Genomic DNA, 11,509 nt, shown 5'->3' with positions numbered 1-11,509 from the left:
TAGCCTTCGTTCATGATTGGATCCAAAGTGCCTGGTGCCAAAAGAAATTAAAAAAATAATGTGCGGAGGTGCAGAAACCTGGAAGCTTTTTCCAAATGCCCCTGCACGGAGGAAACGTCTCCGGAGCACGAGCTCCCGCTGAGCCGCACTAACAGAAGCGACCTCAGAACGGCGTGCAGGACTTTAAAAAGCTGATTACTCCTACTGCTCGAAAACGGTTGTCGGTCGTTAGGGTAGGAAGGGTAGTAAGGCGGGGCAGACGCGTCCAAGCGCCCGTGCGCCACGGCTGCACAACTTCAGAAGCCTCGCGCAGAGCAACTTCTCCAAATACGAACGTTTGTCCCCACCGTCGGCGCGATGGCTTCGGTGCTCGGGAGCGGTGCCCGCGTGTCCGGGACCCCCAACAACCAAGTGAAATGCAAGTTCAAGAGGAGAAGAAGGAGAAGGTCCAAACGAAAAGGTAAAAGTTGCTTCTCTCTCCTTTTATTTATTTATTTATTTATTTTTTTTGGCAATGTCGCTTTCTCCCTGAAAGTCCCGACCGCAGATGTCGCGCGCACCTCGTTGGAGCGCGGGGCATTGTCGTGTACCTGAAGCTGCGTAGTGAGAGGTCAGGAAACGCGTGTCACCGTGCCCGTTTTGCAAGTTCTCCTGCCGCGTCTCCTTTGTACTCCAGGTCTACCCTGACGCGCGCTTTAGGGGTTGTTCGGATCCTCTCGTGTAGGTCGTGTCGCCATCCGCTTTCCAAGTTTTTGTCCACAAATTGAATGTTCGCGTTAATGCGCGACGCGGCGTCGACTGAAGGATCTCTGTAAGCGTCCGGGTTTCTTTTTATTTCTAAGCATCGTGCGTTCTGCAGTGTTTTGTGCATAATGTGTGCGTGTCGCCTTATTTCGGGTTATTTCTCAGGGAGCTGCCCCGCATGGCATCAAGGTTATGGGCTTTTTGTTTTGCTACTACTTGCTTATATTTGCATTTGACTATGGTTAGGGGTAACCGAAGCTTGTTTTTAAACTTGGTAAACATGTTTTCTAGATGCCATCATCGGAAGCACGCGTGTGGCTTTGCTTTGTTTTCTGTTGCGGTGAGATCTCGTCATGCAAACGCATTCGGGGAGCCTCGGACCTGCTCGCGGTACTCGTGACCCTAGGCACTGGCGCTGTAGCGCGAGGGCGTCGGGATGCTGCGCAGTGAATCAGCGTCTGTCGGAGGCATCGATCATGCGCCGCGAGACCGTGTAGAACAGGCAGCAAAGGCAAGCAGACACACGAGATTTTGTGCACGTGAAAGACTATATTCACGCTGCACGGCAGGCTTACTTAAAAACAAACCAAGAAAACGAATGAAGTTTATACAGTGCATTTCACAGTCAAAACATATTATTCAATAAACACATCTATTAAAATAAATGAAATGATTCGTATTATAAAATGACTTATAATTATTATTGTTATTATTAGAAGGGGAAGGATAATGTTTTCCTTCCTCTACAAGACCAGAATTCTTACAGGCGTTTGTAGAAAAACGAAACAACTTGTTGCAGGCTGTTGCGGAACCATTATCCCGCAGCTGCTGTTGCTTCCAGTTGCGTGATCACCTCCAAAATTCCGTCTCGGATAATGAGGAGTAATGCAGCAGGCTGAGCGGCCCGCTCTGCGCAGGGCCACGGATAATCAGTCAGGGCTCTTGGTGGCGGAGGGAGACGGGGACTCCTCGTCGGTCGCCGTGACGAGTGTGTGTGTGTGGCGTGTTTGGGCCCCGTGTCTCTTATCGTGCGAGCCGGGCTGATAACCCCGCGCCGCAGGGCCGACGCCGTCTCTACCCGGCCGTGACTGACGGCGATTCGCTCCCTTGCGCTTGCGTCCCGCTTTCACGTCTGCCGGTGCTCGTGGGTCGATTTTGGGTGATTTTTATTTATTTTTGTTCTTTTCAGAGCGTGCTGATAAAAGTGTAGCAGCTCGGGGTTGGACACAGAGCAGGAGGTGTGTTGTGTCACGATAGTTCCTTTTCACGTGTAGAAATGTCTGGATTGGAGGGGTTCCACAACACGCCGGCAGTTCTTAGCTACGGCGGCGTGAAGTCGACGTGCTGCTCCTCGCCTACTGAAACCCTGGCTGTGTGCGATACTGCACGACACCCAACAAGAAGAACTCCGTCTGACGCTGCACTGCTGCCTGGGTTTGAATGATCTCCCAACGTTTTTTCCCCTCGTATGAGTACACGCCATACGCTGGCAAACAGCGGCTGTGTTGGGTAAGCGCTTTAGGCCGATCCTTCTGCACGCCCTGCTAGTGGGAGAGAAGGAAAACATCGCTCGCGGTGTGCGGTACACGGAACAGCGTTGCTTTGGACAACCGCGGCCCGTCCTGTAACACATGATATTAATAACCCAAGTAATTGAGGAAAAAGAAGACAATAGATAAAGTGCATTGCTGAGCAAAATATATTTACATAATGGAAATTGCTGCATTGGTCACAGAGCATTAAGCATTGCGTATGAACATTGGACAACGTATGCACGATACAGAAGAGTGCGAGAGGGAGACAGTGGCAAATTTGCCAGCTGAGATGATGGGTTGTGATTGTAACACACAGAGGGGTTCACACAAAAGACTCGGTTATAGTGAGAGGCGCATCATTTAATTTACGCGTGCCCCAATTTTTGTAAATTGCACATTTTTGTAAAATATGTAAGCAAATTTAGGTGTTCTCAGCTTTAAAGTTGCTCTCAGAACTGATTGTTTTCTGGACCAGGTACAATTAAATTTTAATGTATTGTGTTCTTTTGAATTGTATTTATTTAATATTCTTTCCTAATCCAAACTATTTTTTTTCCTGCACTCAAGGGAATTTGGACACAATTATGCGAATTATACAAAGCCAGATGACGTCAGCGGGTTGTTTTAACTTTCCGCTGTAATCCGTGTTAATGGAGATTGCAGGATAAATCTCTTATTCATATATACGTTCATTATTCTGAGAGCTGAAACAATCACGTGTGTAGTCCTCCTGGCAAAAGGGCCGTTTTTGGGTGATACAGACATGCTATTATGCACTAACCCACAGCAAATAATAGTTTAGATGAAAATGGACAGAATTCGAAATACGACTTAAGGTGTGGGGTTTTTTTGTTTGTTTGTTTTTTTTTTTAAATTAGCTTGTGGTATGGTATTCTTCATTTTGTTGGTCAGTACAGTTAGCACAGGAAGAAACACATGGGCAGAAGCATATAAGCACCAGAGAGAGAGAGAGAGACACACACACAATAGAAATTAATCTTCAAAACTGGGTCAGTTCTTACTGAAATGACATCATTATGTTCTGATCAGCACGTTCTTTAAAAACGTCGTTTTCTTGGTCCCCAAGTTGCCATGAAGAGTTTGTTTGCTTTGTTATACTGACATCCCTTTCAACTGGACCAGCAGTGCGAGACCGCAGATAGCATTTGGATGTTAAGTTAAAGTATTTTTAATTTTTTTTTTTGCCAACCTGCTTTATTGAATTTGGGTGAGCAGGTTAAGTGACAGCTTTCTGTAAGGATGTCCTTAAACGCCTGGCTGTGTTTGTCTGCCGGGGAATGTCAGACCTTCTGTTTATTCCGACGTCTCCAGAATAAAGCACTGTGCTGCTGTTGCTTACCTCTCAGAGGGAAAACCGGCTAACCTGCTCCTATCCTCACCCCTCACATCCCCTCGCTCGTCTACCCTTTCTGCAGGGAGGCTGTCTGGGGCAGACAGTTGCGCTCAGATAATCTGGGAGAAACGTGCTTTGTGTAATCTGAGACTAGCAGGAGCGGCGTGTTTGGTGCACAAGTTTGGAGGCTCTGACCTGCTGTGATTTATGATGCGTCATGGTGGACATGGTATTGAGATTAAGCGCAGCAAGGTTTAGATCAACGCGGGTGGGGGGTTGAATCAACCAGGAGGAAGTGGTTGCGGTTTTCCTTCCGTTAACGTGGTTTAGGAACAGAGCTCTTGTACGGGTGCAGCGTCTGGAAAAGGGCCAGTCGCCCTGTCCGCTGCAGCGCGCTCTCCTGGGGGTCCTGGACTGCCGTTGCCTTGCACAATGACACCATGGTCGTAGCCGACCACACCGCAGACTTGTGGAGGCCCGAGCAACCGTGGTGGAGTCCTTCGTTTCTTTTTCTCGTACCCTGCTGGGTGTGTGTGAGGAGCTGGACTTGGCTTGTCAGTTTTATCCACTTGTCTCACCCCGTGTTTCCTATTTAAACACAGCTCAATGAGAGACCAGTTAGAACTACCAGCAAGACCTGTGGTGGTGTTTGTGATATTTTATTTTTTTTTTATTTTTTTTTTTTTTTTCTCTCTTTTGCCTTGATGTGCCCAGGATAAATTTGTGTGTGTGTGTGTGTGTGTGTGTGTGTGTATGTATGTGTGTGTGTGTGTGTGTGTGTGTGTGTGTGTGTGTGTGTGTGTGTCGCTCTTGTTCTTTGCTGGATATATAATTTCCTTTTTTTGTGTGTTTATAATATCTCACTGAGCTGATATTCAGTCCATGGCTAAGGTAGACGGTCCATTCTGTCTGCACAGCGGGGAGAAAACGGCGACTTGAACTGTTTTCAGATCTCCACATATTTGGACTCGGGCTGCCACGCTGCATTTTTACATGGCGACTGGTCGTGCAGGTTCTTGATAAAACATTTTTTTTGTTAAATTTGCCAGATCACTGCTGGCATTTAAGAAGTTAATAAAGGTCAGGAGAAGTGCGCTTAATTTTGCAAACACGTCCCTGATTAAGTGTGAAATCCTTCCCGGTTTAGGACACGCTGTCCTCTGCTGGACGTCTATCCTTGAAAGGGGCGAGGGGGGTGTGGAAGGGTTATTAACATTAAATGGTTACTGTTCCCTGTGGAGGCTCAGACGATGCAGTGACCAGGGAACAAAGGATTACCACTTCACAAATTAGCATAATTAGTAATTATCTCTCAATAGGCCGTGCTGGCACTGGAGACTCTAGCACTTAAAGTTCAGTGAGAAAAACCAAATTTCATGCTAAAATGTCTCTATAACGCAGATGAGCTGTAGCGGTAATCGCCTGCCGAAGGTTTGACCCAGCATAAATCTGAAGGGCTAAATGGGAAGCACCTTCCCAACGACTGCAGTAATAGCCGATAAACGATAAAAACCTCCTTTGTATACGTGGAGTGTTTTAGTTTCACTGAGCAGATAATACAAACGACACTATAGTGATGATATTTTTATTTCTAAAGTCCTAATTTAAACCCTGGACATTTTGCTCAGAATTTTTATTTATTTATTTTTAAATGGCGGCTTGTCCTGAGCCACGTTTCGATTCTCGTCGGTTCGGTTTGACGGAGAAGCCATCGTTACACGCCACGTGCTGCTCCGCCACCAGTGTAACGGCATCAGTCGCTGTCGGGCCTCGTAAAGGCAGCATGAGCACGGATGTGCGTAAACGCGTCGTGACTGTGAGAACCGGCGCCACAGCGCCATGTGGGCCACAAATCAATTAACGAGGCCCCAGAGCTCGCGCTGACATGACACGATGAAATAAGACTAATGCCACTACAGCTAAAGATGGTGCTATATTGGGAAAATGACACGTTTAATTTAACAACAATTGTACTTACTACAGCAACACCCTGGTTATTTTTTTTAGCTATCGTTTATTCAGTTACATGCAAATGCTTTTAAAGATTTATTTATTTTAGTATGATACCAGCTGCTAAATGAACACCGAATCTATCTAATATGAGTGTTGGGTTGGGTTACTCTAAATGACTGTAGTTCTCTTGTAGCCTTGGGGGGTTGGGTTACTCTACATGACTCTAGTGAGGAATGCTGACTAGCTTTGCTTGGTATAGCTCACAATAAATCACATCACCATGAGGGACCAAACCTTGGGACTGGGCCTGTGTGTATGAGAGGAATGGGTACTCCAGCAGTTGCCCAGCGTGTGGATGCTGTTCGAGAGAACAGGTTATGGCCGTTTAACTAGATGAGGTGTATTCTGTAGTTTGGAGGGGGTTTGTTTTCACTCCAAGCGTTACTGAACTGTTTTTCTCTGCTTGCACCCTCTCCACCAACTTTCCACCAACTCCCCACTTTCTGCAGCAGATCCTGTAGAAGGCGTTTAAACGCTGGCGTCTGTATTGGCTCAGTGTGGTCTGATGCTCTGGGTCTCGCACACGCTCTCGACCACTACCATTCAGACGTGGCATCACGTGGCATCGTGTCGTCTGCCCCCCCCCACGCCCCTTAACCCTGATATATTTTGTCATTTTCCCTTTGTCCTGCACACTGGTGTGTGTGTGTGTGTGTGTGTGTGTGTGTGTGTGTGTGTGTGTGTGTGTGGATATTTGTATTTAAACGGTGCTACTTCTGGTTGCACATCTCTTTCCCATAATGGGTGGGAGTGTTTAGTTGTCATAGAGAGCGACCAACGATCTCTGTCTGAGCCCAGTAGAACACTAAAGACACGTTTTTATAAAGAGAGACTCTGTCTTGTTGTTTTAAGCACTGCTTCGTGGTGTTACTGCGGGCAACGTCCTGCTTAGTAGGCAGTGGGAATTTTGTTCGGAATGTTATCCATTTGGTCTTTCCACACTCGCCTCACAATGAATTCCAGCTTTTGTCCTGTTATATGTACATAAATCTTTGCAACACCTGCATGTTGTGCAGGCAGGGGTTTCAAATGTGTGTGTGTGTGTGTGTTGTCATGCGAGGTGATTCCTAACCTCAGCAGTCAGCCGTTATGCTTTCTGGCTTGCGGTGTGGTACTAGGCCATGTCCTCTTCTTCTGGAGTCATCCTCCATCTCCATCACGCGATCATACTTCCAGACGGGGGGGGTTGATTGGAGCCGCGTGCCGAACCCGACGGCCTGTTTCCGCAACTTCCAGTACCTCATTCATGAAGGTGGTACCATGGTAGAAACATAGACATGGTGGAATCTATCACAAGAATGATTGACCTTAGGACAGGGACAAATGAGTGTGTGTGTGTGTGTGTGCTAATAAATGCTTGTATGGGTATTTAGTCCTCCTCTCTGTACTACGGAAGCATGATCAATGTTTTAATATTGATATTCTCTCGTTTAATATAATGGAGACTTTTGAAAGGACCATCAGAATAAATAAGTCTCATATTTGTCTTACTTAAAATGTTTGTTCTGATAGAACAAAATATGCATTGTGTATATCTTGCTCTCCCAGACTCAGTCTCTGACTCACACACCCTATTGCAGAATCCCGCCAGGTCACTATGATGAACCCAGTAGCTGAAACTATTATCTTGTCACCCTTACCTGCTGTTTCCCCTACCTGTCACTCAGACAGACAGACAGACAGACAGACAGACTTCACTGCAGCGTGTTTAGCAGGTGCTCTGGAAGAAAGCAAAGGACGGAGGTGATGAGGCAGGATGAAGGGTGTGGGGGTGGGTGGATGCACACGTTTTTGCAGGTGAGGTGTTTTTGAATGTGTTTGCGCACGGGTACGTGTTTTATGCGGGTGAAGTGTTTTTTTTTTTTTTGTGTGTGCGCGCGTGTCTGCACGTGTGTGTGTGTGTGTGGGGGGGGGGGTGCAGAGGGAATTTGTCTCTCATATTACCCCGTATCGAACCCGAAGCTTAGCATGTCGCCCACGCTGGAGGTGAATAGCGGGTCAGCGTGTGCTCTGGGCCGCACAAAACAACCCCGCCGACGGCACCGTGCACACGCCTACCTGCACTCGGCCGTGAATGGCCACGGCAGGAGGCTTGGCCTGGCGAGGCGGGGCGAGGGTAGAGAGCTCGGAGGATGGCAGCGTTCCTAACGGGACTAATCTGTCTGCTTGTTGTTTAAGTGTCTTCGAGGAGGGCTTGTGTCAGGAGCACACACCAGTCCCTTGGCTGGAGTCTGATGATGTTTGTGTAGCTCCTATCACGGCTCTTCAACAAGACCCCAAATCTGTTTGATTCAATGTTGAGGAGAAATGATGTAAGTTTTGTAATATTCTTGTCGTTTCTTGAATGATGTCTTTAATTTTGGTGCATGTTTTCTTTTCAGTAATAACCCTGCGGAGTCTTTTTATGGTCCTATCTAGGATTTGAGTGATCACAGTGATCATAAGTGCTTGTCAAATCTGCTAAATACAAATACATTTTGTGTATGTATGTATGTATTATATGAAGTGTGTGTGTGTGTGTGTGTGTGTACATATATATAATGCTTTTAGGTTCCATGTTAAGAAATAGAATTTCAGGTTAATGCAGCATAGACTGTGCGTGTCTATGTACACAGACCTGAGATTAAACCTCGGGAGAAAATATTCTGTACGGGGGCGTGACCTCCGCGACAAGCTGAGCCTCCTCCCTTGCTTTCAGCCTGTCGTTCTGTTTCTGGTGATTACCCGGCCCGTTCGTTACCTGTGTGAACTGGAAGGAAACTGAAACCAGTCCAGCCCGGGAGCAGGCCTGCCTTTCCCTGCTTCTCGCGGGGGCCGCAAGGCTGAGATGGGGTGAGCGCAGACCACCTCTGGCTCCGGCTGGCGGTAAGCACTCGAGTGGCAGCACTTCGGTGGGCTATAACGTTGGTTCAGCCTTCGTTTCCTGCCTTTTACACTTCCTGTCATTATGACGGCAATAGTTTGCTTTTTACTGTGAGTATTGCATTAAAACTCCCATGTTCCTTTGTCCGGTGAGCCAGTAGGATGCGGGCTAGCCGGCTAAGACATTCTCACAAATGAGCATCGTACGCACACTGCAGAAACGTGCATAAGGGCTTCAGTTAGGAGTAATAAACCAGAAACCAAATGAAGGCGGATTTACTCCAGCTGAATGTGGTCTCCCGGCCAGTGGTTTCTGCCGTCCGGATCATTCGGAGACCCCTGACGGTCTTCTCGGCGGGTTCTGCCTAAAGAACATCTGCTAGGCAGCGCTGTGGTGTGAATTTAGAGCAGTCACCAGGAGACCATCAAGGGAGGCTCGGACCGAGCCATCGTTGAAGCAGTGGGATGTTGTATCATTAGGTCAGAGTCTGCCCAGCCAGTGAGGTGACGGAATGGATTTATTGTCTCATTTTGACTCGTTAGAGGGCCGTAATGAAGAACCCAGTTCACCACCTGAAGAAATTCACCGTGTGATTGAAGACATTCTGCTTGGCCTTGCCTCGTCCCTGCCTACAAATTCTCCTGGCGCTTGGTCCCACGGCCAGCGAGAGACTCTGTAATTTGATTCTTCATTGGCTGTACATCGAGGTGTGTGTGTGTGTGTGTGTGTTTGTGCGCGCGTGCGCTGGGGGGTTGCTGTTACTTCTGAAGCGGACATTATCGTTTACTAAGCAGGTGTCCTCTATCACAATGCAGACTTAAGGAGCATTGGCCAATCCATTTTTCAATTTGGTTTCCTGCCTGAGATAAATGAACAGATGTCCATTGATTTCCACCCCACCCCCCCTCCCAGGGCAGTCTCATGCCTTGCTTACGCCTGACAGCCGCCGCTTTATAGCCCAGCGAAGACTCGAAGCAAAGCGCCTCACAATTAGCTCTCTTTTTTTTTTTTATTAGTCAGATGTTCGGCAGGCCGTCGGCCGAGCGTCTGACGTCGCGCACCGCTCTGCTGCTAGCGTCTTGCGCCTGACCCCCGTGACGTGAGAATGTGGGACCTGAATCGTTGGGCTCTCCGCCAAGCCACAGGCCTGCCCACGCTTCACCCCACTGCTCTTCACAGGCTCTCTTTTTGTTGTTTTTTATTTATTTATTTTACACCTTCCTTTTTTTTTTTTTTTTTCTCTTTTTTTTTCTTTTTTTTTTTCCCCCATTGAGTGGCCCCAAGCAGTAACAATTCAGACTTTTTCCACTTAATTTGCCGGTCGTTACGGCCAGGGTGAACGCCGGAGCGTGGGCGGGGCTGAGTAGGAGGGAAGCTGCAGCATTTCCGGCTGTTTTCCGTGGGGAGGGGGAGCGCCCCTCTCTTGTGCTCTCTGCTCATAGCAGACCAGATCACACTTCTCTGTCCCGAAGTCCTGATGGCGGCGTTCTTTTTCATGGTTATTTTCGTCCTGAAACGACACAAGGCCCCCGGGTGCTTGTCGTGACTGTGGTTTTGATTCTGGTTGACAGGATCACAAAGCCCCGAGCGGCTTTGCGGGGTTCCGTTCCCGAGTCGCTTATTAAATTATAAATACACACGTACGGCCGGTTCTGCTCGGATCCGTGGCGCTCTGGCGAAGGGCGTCGAGTGCGACACTGCAGATTTGCCTTGCATGCGCTCGCTCTCCCGCCATTTAATTGAGCCCCTTAAAACAGTCCCGTTGTTTTAATGTCGCCGACGCGTCAGCCGTCACTAATGTGCAGCTCTTATCGTCTCCGGAGCCCCACGCAGCGGCGATGAGCTGTGTCGTCCTCTGTGTCGTCCTGAGGGGCTTCTGGAGGGACCCGGAAAGGCCTGTTGTGTGTTGAAGAGGTGTGTGTGAAAGCCCGGCCAGGCTGACCTGACCGGGGGGGGGCGGTGTCCGGCAGAGCGTGGAGGGGAGAAGTGCACAGAGGAGGTGAAGGGCGGGAAAGGGGGCGTCTCCTACGGGGAAGACGTGACGTCTCTCGGTGCGAGGCTCAATGGCGGGGCCTCTCATTGAGGTGGCCTGGCCCTACCCCCCTAACGAGAGAGTCTCTGCAGCCTGTGAGCAGAGAAGCAGCGAGAGAACTGCAGCCACGGGGAAGGATGGGGTGTGGGGAGCAGGTGGGGTTAAGTGGCTGGGGGCCTTGCTGCTCCAGTTTTGAGAAGGACAGGATGATGGATGGTGCACGGAGGTAGAGAGGTGTAGAAGAAACCGAGACGCCCTAGAGGTGGGCGGGGCATATTAAAAGGGAGGCCCAGCTTCGTTGCCATTGGACAGCAGACGGGGAGACTCGGTGCTGGTTAGACATGCTCGTGTTCGTGCCTGACCTGCTAAACACTGAGGCTGAGCTACAGGGCTATCGGGGAGATCTTGAACTCCACCGAGCACGATTACGGAGAGATGACGGCGGTCTGGAGCCTCCGACGGGTGGCCCGGCCCAGCCGACCCCAGGCATTTATGAGGTTGGGCCCTCTCCTCGTATCCGGGCCCATCTGAGGCAACCTCTTGGCTGGATTGGGAGGCCGTGAATGATGTGATTAAATCTGGCTCATCTGCGGCAAATTGACAGTTTTAGGGAGGCAGTGGGACAGGGAATCCAGTTCTTGGGTTATTTCAGGGTGGGATGTCGGGGATTATTTCAGGGTAGGAATGGCAGGACCTTGCTGGGAACTGCTGCTCCTCTACCAGCTTTCCCAATCCCAGCAAGCGGAGAGTGTGTGTGTGTGTGTGTGTGTGTGTGTGTGTGTGTGTGTTAGGAGCAAAAAACACCTAGATCTTCTTATCGCACCATAACACCACACACACACACACACACACACACACACACACACACACACCTCGTTTTCATGCCCAGAAAAAGTAGTGAACGTGACCCCGTATCATGTGGCTTTTGGAAAAGGATTCACATCTGAACACACACACTTTTACACACA

General features: G+C 48.8%; 1 protein-coding gene across 1 annotated transcript in view; it reads left to right on the top strand.

Annotated features, from left to right (window-relative positions):
* The window catches only part of adarb2 (adenosine deaminase RNA specific B2 (inactive)), a 117,354-nt gene that overhangs the window by 68 nt on the left and 105,777 nt on the right, over nt 1-11,509 (top strand). Inside the window, exon 1 of the mRNA XM_035531203.2 lies at nt 1-460. This exon is cut by the window's left edge and continues 68 nt beyond it. Within this exon, the coding sequence (XP_035387096.1) occupies nt 358-460 (103 nt within the window). The 5' untranslated portion in view covers nt 1-357. The remainder of the gene's footprint in view (nt 461-11,509) is intronic.

This window comes from Electrophorus electricus, chromosome 14 (genome assembly GCF_041902795.1).
Source record: "Electrophorus electricus isolate QZ-2024a chromosome 14, ASM4190279v1, whole genome shotgun sequence".
In the NCBI taxonomy this organism is placed as follows: domain Eukaryota; kingdom Metazoa; phylum Chordata; class Actinopteri; order Gymnotiformes; family Gymnotidae; genus Electrophorus; species Electrophorus electricus.
Note: the sequence above shows the minus strand (reverse complement) of the source record. Positions and strands in the feature narration are given on the sequence as shown.